The sequence below is a fragment of the Olea europaea genome, chromosome 18 (assembly GCF_002742605.1).
Source record: "Olea europaea var. sylvestris chromosome 18, O_europaea_v1, whole genome shotgun sequence".
Taxonomy (NCBI): Eukaryota; Viridiplantae; Streptophyta; class Magnoliopsida; order Lamiales; family Oleaceae; genus Olea; species Olea europaea.
This window is the reverse complement of record NC_036254.1, coordinates 29663747-29685028: the sequence shown is the minus strand read 5'-3', so window position 1 is coordinate 29685028 and position 21282 is coordinate 29663747. Positions and strand designations below refer to the sequence as shown.

Genomic DNA, 21282 nt, shown 5'->3' with positions numbered 1-21282 from the left:
TTTTCTTTACAAGATAACTTTAGGTATATCAGCCTTATTTTATATTATATGTGGCTCAAAAAGTAGCCCTGGGGTGTTTGCTATACTTAAAATTAGAAATATGAAATGTTAGTAATATTTTTGAAAGGTGGTGACGTGTCTCTGACATTGTTTCTATTGTTAATTAAAAAAAAAAAAGGGTTGTACCCCAACTTCGCGTCTCTAGGGCTTTGTGAGAGAAATAAATCGTTGAATGTACTCCCAACAGGCCAGCGAACAAGAGCTGTCTGTACTCTACGCCTACAAAGAGTCCAAATTTTGCCATATTTTGTAACAAGGAGCACATAATTTGCCAAATTTTGTACATGTTATTATTATTGCTTTATTTTTTAAAAAATATATTGAACAAATAAATCTTTTTGTCATTATAGAGAAATTTTTGGATGGAAACCGTCATCATGGACAAAATGTGCTAATTAGTATAAATTTAATAATAAGAATGTAATAGAAAGAAGTTAGATACATATGTACGATAATTCGAAAAGGTTGGGAACTTTCAATAGTGTGTTGGCCACTTGATTAGCAAACAAATTGTACAACCAAACAATAGTAAAAGTTAGATGAGATGAAAATCGTTTTATGGACGATGACGATTTTATCCAAACTATATCTAGATTAATCTAAACATGCCCTTTTTTATTTTGAATTAATTGGTTAACACGTGAATTCATACATTTTTTTTGAATCAATTCCGTTGGAAAATAATGCAATAGATATTCATGGAGTTAATTGTTTGAATACTAACTAAACATATATAATTGAATGTTTTTTCACTGTACTTCAAAATTGCATTCAAATACACTCTAAACTTTCATAACTCACACTCCATCCTTATTCTTCCATCTATCGTTTCAGGAATAGCTTACACGGCTAAATAGTTTTCGACGTGGTTTTTGACGGAGTTAAATGTGCATATTTGGCTACCAACAATGCAAAATATGGGTTTCAGAAAAATAGGCTCAATGTAAAACACACTTTTTCCTCCAACAACACACTTCTTCAAAACAATTATCTCCTCCAGTTGGAGATTTTGAAGGAAAATGGTTAATGTAACAGCTATTATGTAGCCAAATTGAGCAAATGAGACCCCTATTATTTCAACAAATATCTAAAAGGTAAAGTACAAATCTAACTTCCAACGTGCAATTTTTTGTAAATTTTACCACTCTGAACTTGAAGGCATTTCGACCCAAATCTCAAATGAAACAAAAAATAAAAACAAAGAACGAAAAAACACAACTCATGAACATAAAAATGGTTGATGTAACGGCTATTATATGGCCGAATTGAGCTACCGAGGCCCCAGTTAGTTCAACAAATGTTTAACTTGGAAAAAAAAAAACAAACAAAAACCAGGGACTCATATTTACCTGCAATTCATGAAGGAGCAAGGAGCAAGTGGTGATGGCGGATTTGTCATTGGAAATTCTGAGGAAAAAATGGAGAAGAAAATTTAAAATTTGCCCCTCTATTTTCTTCTGTAAACGATCTATAACTAGAGGAGAGAATTGTTTTTGAAGAAGTGTGTCTTACATTAAGATAGATTTTTTATCATACGTTTTTTCATAGTTGGCAGTCATATGTGCATATTTAACTATGTCAACAGCCACTTCCGACGCTGTCTAGCCACGTAAGCTATTCCTGAAACGGTAAGTGGAAGAGTGAGGGATGGAGTGCAAGTTATGAAAGTTCAATGAGTATTTAGATGCAATTTGAAGTTCGATGAATAACATGTGAAAATGATAAAAGTTCAATTAGTATTAAATAATTAACTCGATATTCATGTATTTGGATAATTCAGAATATGCTCGTGTATTGTATGATAATGTAACACATGTTTTTTTCTTCTAACAATTAGATTCATGCAACAAATTTATGTGCTAAGCACATACATGTGTATCTTGAGAAGAAGTATTTTTATAATGAATAATGTTATTCGCAGTCGCGAACTATAATAGTTGCCTCACATGGCATACACATGACAAATGGTTATTTGATGTATTAATATGATAGTTTTTTATTAACTCATGCATCAAATAGCTACCTGCTATTTGTATGCTACGTAAAACGATTGTCACAGTGAGGCACTATAAATAACATTATTTAAAGGCTCTTTCCAATTTTGAATATAACTTAACTAATGTATATAACTATTAAACGCTGTCTAGCCACGTAAGCTATTCTTGAAATGGTAAGTGGAAGAGTGAGGGATGGAGTGCAGGTTATGAAAGTTCAGTGAGTATTTAGATGCAGTTTGAAGTCCGAGAAGTAAAATGTGAAAATGATAAAAGTTTAGTTAGTATTCAAATAATTAACTTGATATTCATGTATTTGGATAATTCAGAATATACTCGTGTATTGTATGATAATGTAACACATGTTTTTTTCTTCTAACAATTAGATTCATGCAACAAATTTATGTGCTAAGCTCCTCCAACAATTAGATTCATGTAGCAAATTATTTATGTGCTAAGCACATACACGTGTATCCTGAGAAGTATTTTTTAATGAATAATATTATTCGCAATAGCAAACTGCGACAGTTGTCCTACCGGCGTATACATGACATGTGGTTATTTGATACATTAACGTTGTAGTTAACTCATGCATCAAATAGCTACCTGCCATGTGTATATCATGTATGGCGACTATCATAGTGATCAACTATGATAGCATTACTCTTTTTTAATAGTTATATATATTAATTAAGTTAGACTCATAATTGAAAAGAGCCTTTAAATAATTACGTGCTCCTACACAATTTGTTATATAGAATCCAATATGAGAAACTGACGGCCAAATTTAAGGCATAATTGTGTTCACTTCAAATTCAATGTCTACTCGTAACAATATCAAATACATTTCTTCAAGTTTCTATTTTTACAGGTACACATTCTTCATCGATTTTTGTTAAATCCTACGTATATAAAAGAGCGAAAGAAATGCCCGTACACGTGTCGCAAATATGTATTGTCCTCCAATTTTTTTTTCTCATTTCGTTAGCTGAAAACGACGATGGATTATGTTGATCCATTGGAAGGAAGCACGAGGCAGTCTTTTTTTTATTCTCATTTGTCCTCTTTGTCCATTCTCTTAACTCAACCCATCACTCCTACACTCATTTTTTTCGTCTTAACCGGGTACTCATTGGTCATCTCTGTCCATTCTCTTACTCAACCTTTCACTCCTACACTTGTCTTTTTTTTTTCTTCGTCTTAATTGGGTATCTGGAAAAGATGGGACTGGGTAAATTCGATCTGCAAGGACCTAAATTGCAGACAATATTCGTTTTGGATGGGCTGCCACTGCCCACCAGTGATGCTGACTATACCCGCTGTGGTTATCAGTTACTTCTCTGTAAGTCACTCGATTACTTTCTCTCTATTTAATCTAAATCAAATGAAGAAATAGAATCAAATTTGAAAAATATAATTCAGTCGGGTTTGAATATTTAGTATTTCAAGAGAATTGAAATTTTTGAATTTATGAGTAACGTTTTGATCATAAATATAGAGTGAATTTCATACATGGATGATTATGGTAAATTTGTTTGTGCTTCTATTTGATTGTGGAAATGAACTATTTTCTGTTTTTCTTTCTTAATTTTTCATTCAACGAATTGATACTTTGATGGAAAATCCAATCCAACCTTTTCTAACAATCAATTTTATTTTGAATTTGATTTTTTTTTTTTGGATGTTGGCTTCTATTTAGTTCTTTGTTTTCAATTATGTTGCAGTATTGAATAAACGATTTCAAAGATTGGACAAAATTTTGGACGCTGTGGATATAATACAATTTAGAGTTCACGAATGTACAAATGTAAGCCAAATAAAATATTGACGGTTAAATAATTTTTTGTTACTTATGATTTTTTTATAAATTCACAATTACATGTGCATTTAATTACTTAATTATGAATTGTGCTTTTAATCGTCTTTCTCTAAAATAGAAATTCAAAAGAAATTCAATTACAGATACAAATAGTTGCAGTGTTAGAAAAATTACAAACATTATAGTAGACTGATCTTCGTGCTGTGCAAAGAGCGGAACCTCAACACGTTGCACGGAGATTGTGCAGCTCTAATTTTTTTTCCCTCCAATTTCTCGATTTTTGGAGAAATTTTGGGGTTGTTCGTTTTTGGCAAAATTTTAGTCAAATTTTATTGCAGATGGGCCAATAAACAAGACCCAGCAGCTTTGCTGTTGATGTACGATCAATTTTGAACAAATTCCTTCGTTTAGGCCTTCTTTTATGCCTTTTTTATAAGCTTTATTTTGGTTATATCTCAATCAATTTAAATCGAATTTGAATTCCATTTGTTGGAGGATAATTCTTAAGAGTAGGTCTATCAATTTAAGTCATTATCTTGATTTTTTTCCATTTTTGGAAAAAAAATCTTTTTTTTTTAATTTTTTCGAATTTCCCTAGGGTTTTCGTTATATAAAGTATTGTAAGCCATTTGCGACCTCATTGATTGACAGAAATAAAATTTTTCGTGAGTTTTTTCCCATGTGTGAGATTTAGCCCTCGTGTGGTCCCCATTCCCATTCCCATTCCCTTTCTCATTCTTTTTTTCTCTCTTATTTTTTATCACACAATCTTCTAAAAATAATATTACACGTAAATAAAAAACTTTACATTCTTTTTCAACCGTATATTTTTCAAAAAATCACTATTTCAACCATTAAATTTTGAAAATAATTGGGGGGGGGGGGGAACGGGCCTTTATTCATCTTTCCTATAATCTTCCGCTATGGCAGCAATCCAAAAGGATCAGAGGATGAAGAAGGAAGTCAAAAGAAAAGCAATATGTGCATATTGTGGGAGGGAGGGAGAGAGTGAATTTTACCAAATGGATCTAATTTTGGATAAATAAAAAGCTCTTTCTCACTTCCACTTGGAATAAAGTGGAAATGATTGAGACATGAAAGTGTCTTTAGGGTTGATTGTTTGCATCATCTCGCAACTTATCCAAAGATTGAGTGTGTAACTCTATCACGGGAATGTTATACCTTAACTTAATGTCTACATTTTTTTTTTCCTCCCATTTTTAACAAGGATAAGAAAGGTTTTTTTTATTTTTATTTTTTTGAACCCCTAATGCACCAGGATAATAACTTTCTTGTTTGACCGAATACATTTTTGATTTGTGAATGCTGCCATCTACTTGAATTGTGATTCAAAATTTCAATGAGTAATGAAATTACATCCATGTCATGTTAAAAGTTATTCATTGACTTAATGTGATTTTTTAAATAATTTTATGCTTGGTTTGCATGACTTTTTCAAATCGTACGGATTAATTGAGCTTGCAAATAATGGACTCTTGTTACCGTGTATATTTATTCTTACAATGACATTGTTAATGGGTGGATTCAAAGAACGACGATAATTTTTTGCATTTTGCTTGCATGTCTTCGTATGTCCACTTTATTCAATTCCAATTTATAAAACACTGTCATGTCTGTTCAATAACCACCATACGCTTATATTTAACATTCATCAACAAACGTGCAACGCACGTTTTCCTCACTCGTACCGATAAAAAGTAGTAATTAATTCATTAAGAAATAATTTATCAATATCTTGACCCTCTTCATATGTGTGTGATTAGCCCTTCAATCCTTCAACCTACATGTAAACAAGCAAACTATCAAGTTTCTTAACTAAAAACGTCGAGCCCCAACGGTTCAATTTTAGCTCAACTAGTTCACAATTCTCGTTAGTATCTACTTTAAAATCTCGATAGTGTCCTATCACAAATGAAATTGATATTGGTTCTCGACTTTTTTCCCTTCTTTTCACATGGAAGAGTCTTCATTAATTACTTGGGTGAGATAGGGCTTAAATTTGGAGATGGGATACAATAGCTTCTTGATACTTTTGTCAGACTGTTTGGAAATATTCAGATCATTGTCTAACCCAGCACCTAATGGTGACAAAAAATAGTATCACGTAGATATGAAAAGAAAGAAATTAACATGGTAATTGTTAATTAGATCTGTTTACATGATTTACAAAACTAATTAATATTAGACTAGTCAGTTTACCAAATAAGTAAAAAGTGTGAATAAGATCTCTGCATCCATGGCGTCACGCCTAGCTATTTAACAATTTGCTAAGTTAAAATAGATTATAGACACAATTGGACTTGAACAATAAAGACTATTTTAACATTGAAGTTGTGTAGAATTACTTTTTGGAATTGGTATTGGGAGTGGAAAGCCAATGTTAGTTTTTTATGCTGATATATATATGACAAGAAACAGTGGCAGATCTAGGATTAGAGATCAGTTAGGACAATTGTTGATACCGTTGACAGCCAACGATCGTAAAGCAAGGCCATTTATTAATATTTAATTAAATATATTAAAAATTCTTTAATCGATATGTAAATGCATTAAAACGTAAAAATCATATATATTTAAAAATATAATTCAATACACCTTAAAATAAGAATAATAAAAAATTACATGGTAAAACCAAGTTGATCAGCGTATAAATCAATAAAATTATCAAAATACTATTGTTTAGTAACTTTTTCTAAAGAAAGAAAAAGATGCAAATTCACAAGACGCAATGAAGATAAGGCTTAAGAATTCATTATAGGCTATAAAGATAAAAAGGTAAGCAAATAGGGTTTGGCTTTCTGTGTTCAAGAATTGAGATGAAATGTCATGATAATTGTTAGTCTATGGGCTATTGATTTTTGTTTCCTTTGCAATTCTTAATCGGCCGATTTTTTATTTTTTATTTTTTTATTTTTGTTTGTTTTCTTTTGTGTATACTCATCTTCTTCCCTCCCCTTTTCTTCTTCCATGTAACTTCATCACTATGTACAATGACGGTCGTGCTTATAAATTCCGACGGATTTAGCTCGTGCGATTGGGGCCTCCTTTACATGTGCTGGATCTGCCATTGGCAAGAGATGTAGATACTCGTGAGTCGATTTCAAGTTGTTTAATTGCTTTCTCAGTTAAGGCAATCTCATGGCAAGAGTTATGCATGAAAACTTTGTTAGAGAGCTTGGATTTGAGCTAAAGTTGTTCGGTGACAATTAAAGTGGGATTTATCTTGGTAAACATGACATTATATTTTATGCAAGATCTAAGCATATTGATGTTAGGTATTATTGGATTAAAATGCTATGAGTTCCAAGTCGTTACAACTGGAAAAAGTTCATACTGATCATAATGGTTCCAAGATGATGGCTAAGGCTTTACCCATTGGAAAACTTGATGTTTTCCATTCCTTTGATGGAATGAAACTCCTACTAAATGAGGCAAATGAGGAGATTTGTTGGGTCTAGCCCGTAGAATTAGAAACCCAATAGTAATTGTAACTATAGTAAGCTACCATTATAGAAGTCAGAGTATTGTCTTCTACACTATTTGTCAATGTAACGTGAAAGTTCGCGCATAAGACCTTTGGCAGTAATGAAAATTAATCTAAATAGAAGACCAAGTCACATTGTACATAATATGCCATTTAACTTCACTAATGCAATATTTCAAATAAACATATACTACTATTAATTTTCTATTCACTTATTTAAGAATGTTTGCCCTTGAATTAATGAAGTGCTTGTTTGGCAATGTTTTTTTAGCATTTATAAATAAATAGTGGATTCTATGAATATGGAGAAAATTAGTAAATAGTAAATTGTGAGTTCAACGAGATGTGAGGATAAAAAATATGCTTGACCAAATTAATTAAATTATAATCAAGCTTTGCTAAACACTCTAAAATCTGCCCCCACTGGATGGACTACCTGGCTTCGATGGTGGAGGCAGAGGGAGTTTTTATATTCCTATTGTATGATTTATTTTTATTTTTATTTTTCTAATGTCATAAGATACATAAATGTTTTATATAAGGGAAGAATTGTAAGTACGGAATTTGTATTGGAAGAAAATAAATTCTAGACAATTCAATTGCCTAGAACTCATTTTCATGAAAATTATTAATTAAATATGTTTGATTGATTCAATTTTCAATCTAAAAAATATTATACTTGTCCATTTTTTATTAGTAGGTAGATGGGGGAGAGTAGATGAATGAAAGAGAGAAGGGCGGAGTTAATTCCCTGAAAATAAAATTCTACTCCTCTTAAAGAAAATATTTTCCTCGATTTTAAGAAAATATGGTCACATGACCAAAAGCAGAAAAAAATATCATGGAAAATATGTCAATCAAACAATACAAAAGTAGAAATTTTGATTATAAAAACACATTTTTCATGAAAAATATTGACAATCAAACATACCCTTATGGTTCACCAAGCAAGAAATTTTAAAAGTCATGTTATTTTACTCGAAAAAAATATTATTTATATAAATATGTCCAGTGACAATTTACAATAACATCGAGACTTGACAGTATGGTGAATCAAGGATCAACAGCTCGAGTCCTCTCCGATTCGTCTTCAGTTTGACAAATATTCTTCTTGTTATGCTTCATCTCGCCAAAGAAATAGGAAATAATTCCCCACAGAGAGAGGAAAAGAGAAATACCCTTTTGTGCTTGAAACTTTTCATGAAAGAAAATTACTGCTAATAATTCTGTGACTGGGAGTGACACTGTGATTATAATGCCAGATAGTAGAGACGAACCATAATATACGACTCCACCTATGCCCAGAAACAGACCTTGCAGACTAATGGCAGCCCCAACTAGAACCAAATAATATTTTGTTTCTCCAAGTTCATATTGCTTTGCCTCCCTTGAGATTGCCTGTAAAACATGTACTATATTAACAAGTCTCAATCCATTAATTTTTTTTATTATTATTTTTAAAATTTTACCCCCTCCAAGTGGCAAAAACTATGAAGAAGGAAAAGAATAAGGGGGTGTTTGAGTGTGATATTGATTTTTCATCTCAAAAAATTGATTTTTTTAATCGTTATTTCACTATTCTAACCGTAAAGTTTGACTTTTTCTCTCACAGTTGGCACCCACTTTTCTCTTAACGGCCACAAAATCAATTCTCAAAATCACTCTCAAAAGAAGTCTAAGCGTTTCTCAATCCAATAAAAATTAAAACGGCAAGAATTATTTACATTTCAAATACATTTCCACAATTAACGGGATAAGGGACAAAATAAAGACATATAGTAAAAATAAATTTAAAGTATTTTAAAGCAAAAACATCTGATTTATGAATAAAAAAAGATAATATATGATAGGCGTTGATTATGGGACATTATCAAGCTCAACTACTTTATGAATAAATTAAGGAAAATATATAACAAACTATCATTGCAATGTAGATTTTCAATCAAAATATTGGTTCCTTTCTTTATCAATAAAAAGTAAATGCACAAGTAAAAGAAACCAGTAATGGATCAGTTTAGTTGGTTTCAATCTTGAATTAATTACTTAATTACTTTAATTATTTTAAAATTTTTGGTGAAGAAAAGTAGTATTGACACCACCCTTTTAAACTTTATAAAATTTATGTACATATCAGACTTTTAATAAAAGAAGTGAATTACGAATGTGATATACACACGATTGGCTTTTTCGATCCATTATGCTAACTTTTTCGAGCCTGGCCCTATAAGCCCCGAGTGCGAGCGGGATTTTCCTTTTTATATTATTCTTAATTTTCCACCAATTTCCATTTAAAAGCACAAAAGAATCGGACAAACCAGACGCGCGTAAAGTGACCTAGTCCTGGTCTCACTAAGGTCAGGCCAGGTCCGTAGAATAATAATAATATCACGTTTTAAGCTTAAACTTTTAGACGAGATAGCAAAAGAAAAAAAAAAAAACAGAGAGAGCTAGAGAGAGAAACCTGGAAGTCCTTGTTAATGATCATTCCAACAGTGCAAAATGCAGTAGCAAAGAAAGCCATAACCATTTGAATCTCCATAACCAAAGTATATGTAACAACTTGCTTTGCCTTCAAGTACGTTAACTCTAAAAATGGTATGATGAAACCAGCCAAAGCTGTCCCTGAAAGCGTGAAGACAAACCCTAAAGCATAATCTTTGTTCGACTCGCCATCCGGTCTGTCACCGCTGGTATGAAGAGCCAAAACTGCTGCCCCAACGGTCAGCAAAACGACGGCATTTATAGAAAACGCCGTGAATTTTTGCTTAACAAGAAGGAAAGCAAAACCGGCCGTGAAAGCCAGCTGAGTAGCAACGATCAGAGAAGACGTTGACACCGGTATGCGCGCTATGCCATAGCTATAGAAATAGTCAACAAGGCCCGTCAGAATACCTGTCGAAGACAAAATTAAAATAAATAAATTAATGTGACTCAACTCTAAAAACTTAAAATTTTAATTATATGTATCAGAGCCGGCATCTCACCGTCGATATTATGAAATTGTGCACGTGACAGGTTTTTAATAATAAAATTGAATCCATGCTACACATGAAGGGGCTTGTTATATGAACAAACCGAATTCATGGTATCCTTCTTCGTGATACTGGTTAGTAAAAAATTTGGATAGAAAAAATCGTGCATTGTCAACCGAAATTGTTGATTTCGTAACTTCTATCAGTGAATTTGGTAAAGAATCTGGATCAAATTTAAAGAAAATATAAATTTGTAACTGATACTATGGTCAAATAAGCAATAAATATGACATTTTTCTCATGTCTTGTACTATTAGACGAGATGGTTAAACAATACCCATAATTATAGATGCAGCTAAAACCCAGGGTTTCATTACGAAAAGCTTGGTGGTTGCTGTGGCGTGGCAGTGGGCGGCACTCCGACGGCGGTGCATGTAGGATACAAAGAGAGGGATGAGAGTAATTGGGAAGCCGGCAGTTTGAATCCAGCTTGACAACCAGACTCTTTTGCCTCCCCGGATGAAGTAGAGGCGAAGGATCAACGGGCCGCCGCAGTTGCCTCCAGTTAGTAGCAGACAGTTCAGAACAAGGAGAGTTTTCCTCCAGGTAGTGCCAGGTTCCATTTTCTTTGTTTCAGCTCTAGAGAGAGAGGTGTCTGCATTTGATTCCATTTCATCTGCTTCATTAATTACATTCGGTGGAAAATTAATAAATACTAGCTAATCAAGTATTTATTACCAATGTAGTCAACGAGTTGATAATTGTTTTTGTCATTCCACTCTATTTGTGTTAGAAACTTAAACTTACTTTTCAACACTTTCGAGAGAGTGTAGTGTCGCGTCATTTGTGGAGTGTGCTCCATCTAACTTTTACCCACTTTTCACCACTCGATCCAATGTAGCATGTCATCAGTAGATGACACTCCGATAAAATATGCATTAATCCCCTTGTTTCGTCCGACTTAAAAATTTGAATTGTCAAAGTCAATAATTAATTTTAATCACACATTTTATAAATCAATCTGGGACTAAATTTATGTTATAAAACTCGACAAAATTTTTATGTTGAATGTCAATTGATTGAGATAATCTGAACTCGGTCCAAATTTGTAAAAATGAATAACTATAAATTTAACATCCCTTTGATATTGCTTTTGGGAGGTCAAAAAGAACATCTGAGACCCAAAAACTGCTTTTGAACCCGTTGATTAATTTTATAAACGTGTTTCCTCTAATTTGAAGAGCTTTCAGAAGAGAACGTTATTTCAAAAACTAATTTCCAAAGATCAATTAAGGTAGCTTTTTAAAAAAACTTTTTTTTTACATATCATTAGAAAATTTCATCGAATCAGTCTACCAATAGAAGTTACATCCTTATTCATCACGACCCTAAAGACACATCCTTGCTCAACACATCAGCAGGCTTTTCCACACCTGAGATAAGGGCCAAAATTATCAACCCAAGTGTAAATACAAAACTAAAACAATCTTGTTGACTGAAGAAGCAGTGAACTATAACTGTGAAATTTGGTTTTGGGAGAGAATGAGAGAAACGTTTCTTTATTGCTTATATTGCTAACTTTCCTAACTCTAATCAATTACTCGAGGAATGGAATAATCAATAATATGACAATAATAATTACAAATCTTTACAGATGAAGTTTCCTTCTATGCCAATATATGGAAATTTGTTTCCTTTAATACTCCCCTCAAGTTGGAGCATGTATGTCAAGAATGCCCAACTTGCGAGTAAGGGTGTGAAAAGGAATTTTGCCCAATGGTTTAGTGAACAAATCTGCGACTTGGTTTTCACTTGATATATATGCTATTTTAATTTCTCCTCTGTCAATCCATTCCTGGACAATGTGGTAGTTGATCTCAATGTGCTTCGTTCTCTCATGAAAAACTGGGTTAGCAGCAATATGCACTGTTGCTTGTTTATCACATAACAATGTAGCAGGTTGAGAATCACTATTGCGAAAATCTTGCAATAATTGTCCTAACCAAGTTAACTCACAAGTGATAGATGCCATAGACTTGTATTCTGCCTCAACTGAAGATTTAGATATCATTGTCTGCTTCTTGTTTTTCCAAGAAATAAGTGATTTCCCAAGGAAAATGCAATATCTTGTTATTGATTGACGTGTAGTAATATCCCCAGCCCAATCTGCGTTACAAAATCCAATCATACTCAGATTATTTTCTGAGGGAAAGAATATTCCTTGTTCTGGTGACCCTTTCAACTATCAAAGTAGACGATGAGCGGCATCAAGATGAGGTCTTCTAGGCTCTTGCATGAATTGGCTAAGAGTGTTGACTGAAAAAAATTTCTGGCCTCGTGATGGTCAAGTAAATCAATTTTCTAACCAATCGTCGATAGTATGTCGAATCTTCAAGTAAATCGACATCGGTAGAGTAAGCTTTAAAGATTGCTCCATAGGAAACTTGGTAGGTTTCGCACCAAGTAGCCCAGATTCTTGAAGGATATCAGGAGTGTACTTTCATTGGTTGATGGAAATTCCCATTTTAGACCGGCCTATTTCAATCCCAAGGAAATATTTCAACAATCTGAGGTCCTTTAACTTGAAGCAAGATGCAAGGAAGTTCATTACATTTTCGATGGTCATTTGATCGTTTTATGTTATAATCATATCATCAACATATAGAAGAATAGTTATAAATGAGTCTCCACAGACCTTTGTAAAAGGAGAATAGTCAGCTTGTGACTGTTGAAAGCCAAATTCACTGATGGTAGAGAGAAATTTGTGGAACCATGACCTTGAGGCTTGTTTCAACCCATATAAGGATTTGTGAAGGCGACGTACAAGTGTTGACTCCCTTTGTTGATGAAAACTTGGTGGAAGATGCATGCAGACTTCCTCAGTAAGGTCACAATGTAAAAAAAATTTTACACATTCATTTGATGGAGATTCCATCCACGAACTGAGGCAATAGCAAGAAGGCACCTGAGAGTAGTAAGTTTGGCAATGGGGGCAAATGTCTTCATGTAATCAATACCCTCCCGTTGAGTAAAGCCTTTAGCAACGAGGTGATCTTTGTATCTTTCAACAGTCCCATTGGAATTATATTTGATTTTGTAAATCCATTTGTATCCAATGGGGTGGTGACCTGAAGGGAGAGAAAATATGGACCAAGTTTTGTTTAATTTAAGTGTATCAATTTCAGCCTTCATTGCCTCGACCCATTTTAGTTCCTTGCAAGCCTGCTTATATGTATCTGGTTCAATCCAGTGAGAAATGCCAGATGTAAAAGCATGATGACCATGAGAAAAGTTAGCATATGACACATATCTTGAAATAGGATGGTGAGTACTGGATTTAACGAGAAGAGATGATTCCTGAACGGGGAGAGAATCATTGATATATTAATCTCTAAGTTGAGCCGGTGTATCGATTTCCCTGTTGGAACGTCGATCTATATGTTCAACTTCGATCGAGGGTCCAAATGTCCGATGGTGACTATCCTGATGTTCGGTAGGGGCTGTGTTGGATAATTACGCTGGTTTGAGCTAAGGGTGGTTATCTTGTGGCTGTGTAGGTTGTAAATCAATGTTTGATGTAAGAGGATAGACTAAGGGCTCTTCTAGATTGATGTCTATGGGTTTTGGCAAGTTGGTGTGTCATGTTGGTCATGGTGAGGAATGTTGGAGTATGGAAATATGTTTTCATAGAATACGACGTCTCGGGAGGTAGTAGTGTTTTTTCATCCAAATCATAGACTAAATATCCCTTTTGTCCTGGTGGATACTCAAGGAAAACACATCGTCGCGTACGAGCATCAAATTCATAAGTAGGTTGTAGTTAGTGGCAAAACATAGGCAGCTATAGACTCGTATGTGAGAATAAGATGGTGGCTTTTTCTTTAGTCGATCATATGGTGTTTGTTTGGATAAGAGTGGTATGGGTAAGCGATTGATGAGGAAGCAAGCCATTTTAACATGTTCCCCCCAAAATTTCAAGGGAAGACGTGTTTGGAAACTAATTACTTTTGCGACATTTAAAAGGTGGCGATGCTTGCACTCAACTACACTAAAATGGTGGTGGAATAATACTTCCTGATCTACTTGGTGGCCTTTAGCGTTCCTGCTACTCCGACGGGCTTATGTAACCTGAAAAGTGAGAATGGGGCGGTTGTAGAATAATGCCTCTTGAGCTACCTAGCGGCCTTTAGCGTTTCTTCTGCTCCGATAGGCGTGTGTAACCTGAAAAGTGAGGCGGGGCTTTCTTTCCCGTTTTACCTCCGACGTGAGAATCAGCATACGTGTTAGGAGAAATAAGGACGGAATTTAGATGGATGAAAAATATACAATCATCCATACCTGTGTCGCCCTCAGGGGTATTTATAGATGTTGGAAGTCGAGTGTGAGCCGAGTGGTTGTGATGCCACGCGTCCCCACGTTGGCCTTTCCATTACCCCCACGTTCTGAGTGGGGTTCTTAGCTTCTCGCCCGGAGGTTGTGCTCGTGGTAATCATCATATAACATTGTCAATTCATCAGAGATTTTATGGCTAAGTGCTGAGATGACCCTATAGGTAATTTCATGATGGTCGATGATCTCGCATTGAGGTAGAGCACCCGGAAGGTCGACGATCTCTCGTAGAGGTAAAGTACCAGGGGGTTCGATGGTCTCTCATAGAGGTAGAGCGCCCCCGAGGGGTCGATGGTCTCTCGTAGAGTTAGAGCACCTGGGGGGTCAACGATCTCGCGTAGAGATAGAGAGCTCCCGAGGGGTCGATGGCTACACGTAGAGGTAAAGCGCCCACAGGGGGTTGATGGCCTCGCGTAGAGGTAGAGCGCCCATAAGAATCGACAATCTCACGTAAAGGTAGGGCGCTTATGTGGGGCCGAAGGTCTCGCATAAAGATAGAACACTCATAGGGATCAACGATCTCACATAAAGGTAGAGCGCTCATGGGGAGTCGAAGGTCTTGCGTCAGCGTGTAATGCCTTATCTTACTCGTTATCACAGGCGGTTGTCTACACCATCCAATATCATACACCATTTTGTTGTGGTGTGTAAGTGCAAGATCATTAAGAAATGTTTGTAAAGAGATGAATTCTTGTCCATTGTCCGATCTTAAGGTTTTAATTGAAAGATTGTGTTGTGTTCTGGCCCAAGCAAAGAAATTTTTAATGATGGCCTGGCATTCAGATTTATGACGCATGAGATGGAACCAAGTATAACGAGAAAAATCATCCACAATTGTTAAAAAAAAATTCACTTTGAATTTTGGAACATGTAGCACATCATTGATGACCATATTATTGCACAGTTTCATGGGCCCAATAGATTTAATCCCAACATGTCCTCCATTTGGCAATTGCACAGTAGCATGTTTAAGTGTAATTTTATTGTCAACTGGTGGGTTCTTAGATACATGGTCGATAGCCTCACTATCAATGATCCACGTGTTATTTGCATACGCGACAGAGGATTCACTGCCTGAAGTATTGATAAAAGAATTGGCATTACTGGTCTCTTTGTGAAGGAGTGCCATGGTTTCGTCGTACTCTTTCCCAAATAAAGCAACTACTCTTTCCCAATTACTTGCTTTATTTGTTCCGTCTCTACATTGGAAACGGCGGGGGAATTGGTAAATTTCTTTCCACTCGTCTTGATTTGTTTGCCATGGTATTTATGTCCTGGAGGGAATCCATGAAGGAAGAAACAACGATCAATGTTGTGGCCGTTCATATTGGAATGGGAGCAGTGTCGATCTTCTAGGGAGTCAGACATCCGGGTGGGACGGGTGGATGCCCTGTTCTGCATTTTCTGCCCAGTCCAGTTGACATTGTGTTGTCCAGTGAGCTCTAAGTTGGTTGCTACTTCGTTTAGTCTCTCATGTTGTAATATGAGGGAATGGACTTTTCGAGTGTTGGGGAGCGGATTCATCATAAGTATGGAACCACGAACCGTGGAGAAGGAATCATTCATCCCCATAAGAAATTGCATGACTTTCTCATTCTCTTCTCTTTCGGCGAAGACTTTGAGGCCACCACAATTGCAGGTAATTGGTTCATGGTATGAGGCTAGTTCATCCCAAAGAGCTTTCATCCTGGTATAGTAAATTGACACGGATTGGTGTCCTTGTCGGTTTTCAGCAATTTCTTGGCGGATTTGATAGATACTGGTGTCATTCCCTTGTGAAAATCTTTCATGCAGGGAATTCCACACATCAATCGCAAATTCGACATATATAATGTTGCTGGCAATATTTGGTTGTACGGATTCCATCTGGTTGCAACGCTCCCATATAGGAAATGTGTCATCGGTCTTAAGTTGTGCCTTTACTGTCCCGTTGATGAAGCCAATTATGTTCTTGGCTCTTAGAGCTATTCACATTGCACAGCTCCATTGTCCATAGTTGATTTCGTTGAGTGGTTTGGAGACAAGAACCAAGCCGGGATGATCGGAGTGATGTAAAGTGAGTGGAACCGATTGGCTAGTTGTTATCTCAGATTTTGAAGTTCTATCTCCCATGGTTGCCGGGGATTTTGATCCTTAATTCTCTATTGTTGCAGCAGAAAATTATTTCTCAAAATTCAATAATGCTCTGATACCATGTGAAATTTGGTTTTGGGAGAGAATAAGAGGAACATTTCTTTATTGCTTATGAATGAATAATACATCAACATCAATATATATATATTCATAAGGAATGGAATAAACAATAATATGACAATAATAATTACAAATGGACTATTCCTTCTATGCCAATACATGGAGATTTGTTTCCTTTAATAATAACGGATACGACCCAGTTAGAATAAGATCAATGTTTTTGCCTAGACTGGCTTAGAATGTTTTGGGCCTTATAATTATCCCGAAGGGACATCCATAACCACATTTTTAAGCTGCATTTCATTTGATTTGTTGTCTCGAAACATCACCTCTTCTTAACAAATGGGAGACATCGAGATGTAAAGTGTCAAGGTAAGAAAAAGTTGTTTTAGCGTCTTCCCATTTACTAAGAAGAAATTATGCACAGAGCTCTAAAAAATGTATTGGTGAGATGGTCAAGGAGACAGCAAGTTCATGTGGATTCCAATTATAATGCTACAAACCACTGCTAGAATCACAAATGCAAGTAACCAGAAACATTCAAATATGGCGATTCATACGTCACGGATGATGTATTCTGCTTGGTGCATACAGTGTACGAGAAATCAACCTATCAGTTTCTCCCGATCTCTATACAGCAAACAGAGGAAAGATAACCAGGTTCTTTTTCACTAGGCAGAGGTTCAAAATGCAGCCACAAGATTGGATTTGCAATCATCTTCATTTGATCCACTAACGTCCACCCATACTTCATTAACACGCCGAATAAACTTCAATGGGGAATTATACTGCGCAATCGAGTAAGCATATCCGCTATCTGTAGAAGTTGAGTTTGCCCATGGAGACTTGCTCAAGCTTAAGGCCAGTTTCTCAGCCTCCTTCACAATGTTACGATCCCTTGCAAATCCCGAGAATTTCCTGATGGCAATGCAGTGACACTTCCATGAATCGGGTCTAAGGTTCAGTTCAGGAAGTGGGAGGGGTGGGATGGCCGAGAATTTCGCTGGCAAGTAAAACTTGACAAAGTATGCTGACGAATGAAGAGGTCCGGCTCCGGGGACGATGCCTGTCAAGACAGGAACAGTCATTGATATCCGGGAAAAGTTCAAGTTTGCCCCTTCTATGTATTGGAATAATCTGAAAAAACAGATTTAACATAGTTAGAAACATTTCAAGTAACCGGATTGTTGCACCTTCACGTGATTATTCACTTACTATTTCTATTTTTATGTACATCGAAATATCAACCTAATTGGCTCTATAAAAATGGAACTGATTCACACCAAGTCAAAATATATTTTCTATTCAACAGTCCATCCTAATTGACTCTTCTGAAGCCCTCAATATAGGGCCGATAAAAAAAAAAAAAAAACAAAAAAAGGGCCGAAAAAAAAAAAAAAAAAAAAAAAAAAAAAGTCTTGCTTTATCATCGCCCATGTTAATTGTATAATATGGTATTTTGAAGTTTTTTCTTAGTGAATTAGCTAAGCAAACCACTTAGATATCATAATAGCAGAATGTCACAAACCAGTTTCTTGAGAGTAACGTAATGAACTTTATAAGAGGATTCTGAAAAATCCCAATGGAAAATTGCATTTGATCCATATGATTTGAAAAGTTTATTCCTAATGTCGTCCAAGAGGTTTTCACCTAACAACAAGCAAAACAGAGTCTTGACGATGCTTGTGATCATATTCCCTTGATTTCAAATAATAAAACTAATAATTATGGAAGAAAACTTGCATCGTTTTACCAAATTCAATTTTGAGTGTTAATAATATAGTTCAAACCAGACCACAGCTACAGTAACAAAAGATTATTCTTAATATTGAAAAAACAACAAATTTAGAAATTTGCCACACTTTTCACATTGAGGAAGGTAATAACTAAAATTTGAGTTATGCAGGAAGCGTAAAAATATATCTTATTCCTTGTTTGAAGTGTAAATGAAGACTGGAACTTCCATTTATGTAGACTCCCCCCCTCAACCCCGAACTGAACAAGTATGCACAATATGTCATCAATTTAAGCGACACAAAAATAATTTGAAGAAGAAGAAGAAAAGAAAAGAACGTGAAATAAATGAAAAAATGATCATATTTTACTCTCATCTTTATGATGGATTACGGCGATAAGTAATTTATGGTAATATCGGATCCACCATGTGCCCAGTGAGGCCACTGAAATTTGGGAGAAAAAAATACTTGCATAATTTTAGGTTCATCAAACTTTCAATTCATGGACACTGCAATGAATAAATTTAGATTGCTTGACAAAGTGGTACCATAAACCAAATAAAATGTAAATATAAAAAGTAAAGAACAATGTGACTTTATTGACCACATCAAAAGGAAGGAACCAAAACTAACATGGTTTTTCGTAATTGCTAAGAATTTAGTATTTCGAATCATCAAGTAAATCTTGTAATGGACTTAATGGAGTAGCTATGAAAGATTCATGCCAACCAATACCCATTATTACATTTCTTTTTCCCAGTTAAATTATGCCCTCATTAACCTGTAATCCTGTCTCCGCCCCTACGGAAGCTCACCCCAAGGATGGAAGCGTCAATTATTAAGCTTTGCCAGAAGAGTTACTCATCAAGTCAGTCACGTTGAAAGTTAAATGATTATGTCATGTAAGAGACCAGTGATGATTCAAACCATATACACAGTATCCCTTGGTCAGCTACAAAAAAATTGAAACTTGGGCGACCAAAGTACTTGTCCATGTAAAAGGTTGAGGACCCTATTCTCTTCTTCCAACTTACCAGGCAAAAGTAAAAAGATCAAGTAAGAAATTTTATAATCCGAACATTATAATCATAGTGAAGAAACAAGTAAGAATCTCAAAATCAAACACAATAAACTTGTAATCATAATCTCAAAATTACACGGAACAAAATTAAAATCAGCTTCAACTATTTCTTAGTGACCCAACAAAAAAATTAGAAAACCCGTTGAATCTAACGCCAATTCTCATATAAAATAGATGAAAAAGATTGAAAAGGGTACCTGTGGAATCCGTCTCTGGTGGCTTTCTCAAAGGAGATTTCATCAGTCGGTGCAGTCATCCAAGAGGAGTCTCTGTAAAATCTGACCTCAAAATCTGATTCTTTGTGCACCACTGTGTACTGAGGTGATTCATACGTTTTGCACTGAACTATTCTAGTGGTGGATGTCACTATGAAAATCGTTATTATTCCAAGAAACAAGAATTTTGGGTTCTCCATTTACTGTTAAGTGGAGTACGTATGATCAAGTCAAAGGATGAATGAATGGGGTTTTCTTCTGGAACAGCGCGCAGTGGTGAGTTTTACAATGTAGTCGAATATAAGGCGGGGAAACGTGCTTTGGTGTAGACTTGCGACTTTACTTGTGCGATATATAATTGGACTGAAACTGAACCCCAAAAAAAATAAAAATAATAATAATTTTTTTTTTTTTTTTTTTTACTGAAACTGAACCAAAAAAAATAAAAAATAAATGTTACAACACCTTAAAGGCAAGGTCAGTTCTGCCACACTAATGATCTGAGTTTCAGATGACTAATGATCTGAGTTTCAGACTAATGATCTGAGTTTCAGATGACTAATGATCTGAGTTTCAGACTAATGATCTGAGTTTCAGATGACCCCCTGTCACGTAAGTCTGTCATAGGTTCTTGTTTGAGCAGAATAATTCCATCTTCAATAGCGATATGGATTATATTAATTGTGGGCCATACGTATTAGAACATGATGTAGAGAAAAAGTTGAAACGAGTTATAAAAAAAAATACACATTTCATCAGAAGATAAATTATAAAAAATTAAGTGAAGAATGAGTTCCTTAGTCGAAAAGATATGTGGCCATGAAAGATAAAACTGCACTTTTCACACACTAAACATCCCTTGCCTTTAGGGGAAGCCCCTTTGGCAATCCCTGGATGTTCAAGGGGTTGTCACCATCTAGCTTATTCTTTTTTGTTGTGTCTAGTAACTAAAAGGTGACAATGAATTGAATCAAAGCAATCTCTCGAGAAATTTGAACAAAATAAAATTATATTCTCCCCTTCTTTGTTGTGGTAAATAGTTATGGGGTGGTAATAGGTCGCATCGAGCCGGCCAACTGGTGATAATTGGAATAAATGAAATCCTCTCTCTCTCTCTCTTTCTCTCAGGGTTTTTCTTATTTTTAAATTGTATTCAGTTGTTAGGAGTGATAATGGTCTGTCCCTGGGCTTGATTTCATCTTACCTCAATCCTAATAAAGAATATTGATTCTTGATAACCACTTTCACCGATTTAACGTAAGAAAGATTTGACTCTTTTTTTGGAATTGTAAATACCTCTAGAGGAGGGGAGGGGGGG

General features: G+C 35.2%; 2 protein-coding genes across 2 annotated transcripts; both read right to left on the bottom strand.

Annotated features, from left to right (window-relative positions):
- Window positions 1-8323: 8323 nt before the first annotated feature.
- LOC111368099 (purine permease 3-like) lies at window positions 8324-11088 on the bottom strand. The gene is made up of 3 exons (XM_022989297.1): window positions 10688-11088; window positions 9840-10270; window positions 8324-8776 (listed from the first exon to the last, which is right to left on the bottom strand). Exons 1-3 carry the CDS (start codon window positions 11019-11021, stop codon window positions 8432-8434), a joined length of 1110 nt encoding a protein of 369 aa, XP_022845065.1. The 5' UTR covers window positions 11022-11088; the 3' UTR covers window positions 8324-8431.
- Window positions 11089-17394: 6306 nt separating this feature from the next.
- On the bottom strand, window positions 17395-20263 carry LOC111368098 (heme-binding protein 2-like). Its single transcript, XM_022989296.1, has 2 exons — window positions 19947-20263; window positions 17395-18069 (listed from the first exon to the last, which is right to left on the bottom strand). Exons 1-2 carry the CDS (start codon window positions 20162-20164, stop codon window positions 17616-17618), a joined length of 672 nt encoding a protein of 223 aa, XP_022845064.1. The 5' UTR covers window positions 20165-20263; the 3' UTR covers window positions 17395-17615.
- Window positions 20264-21282: the final 1019 nt, after the last annotated feature.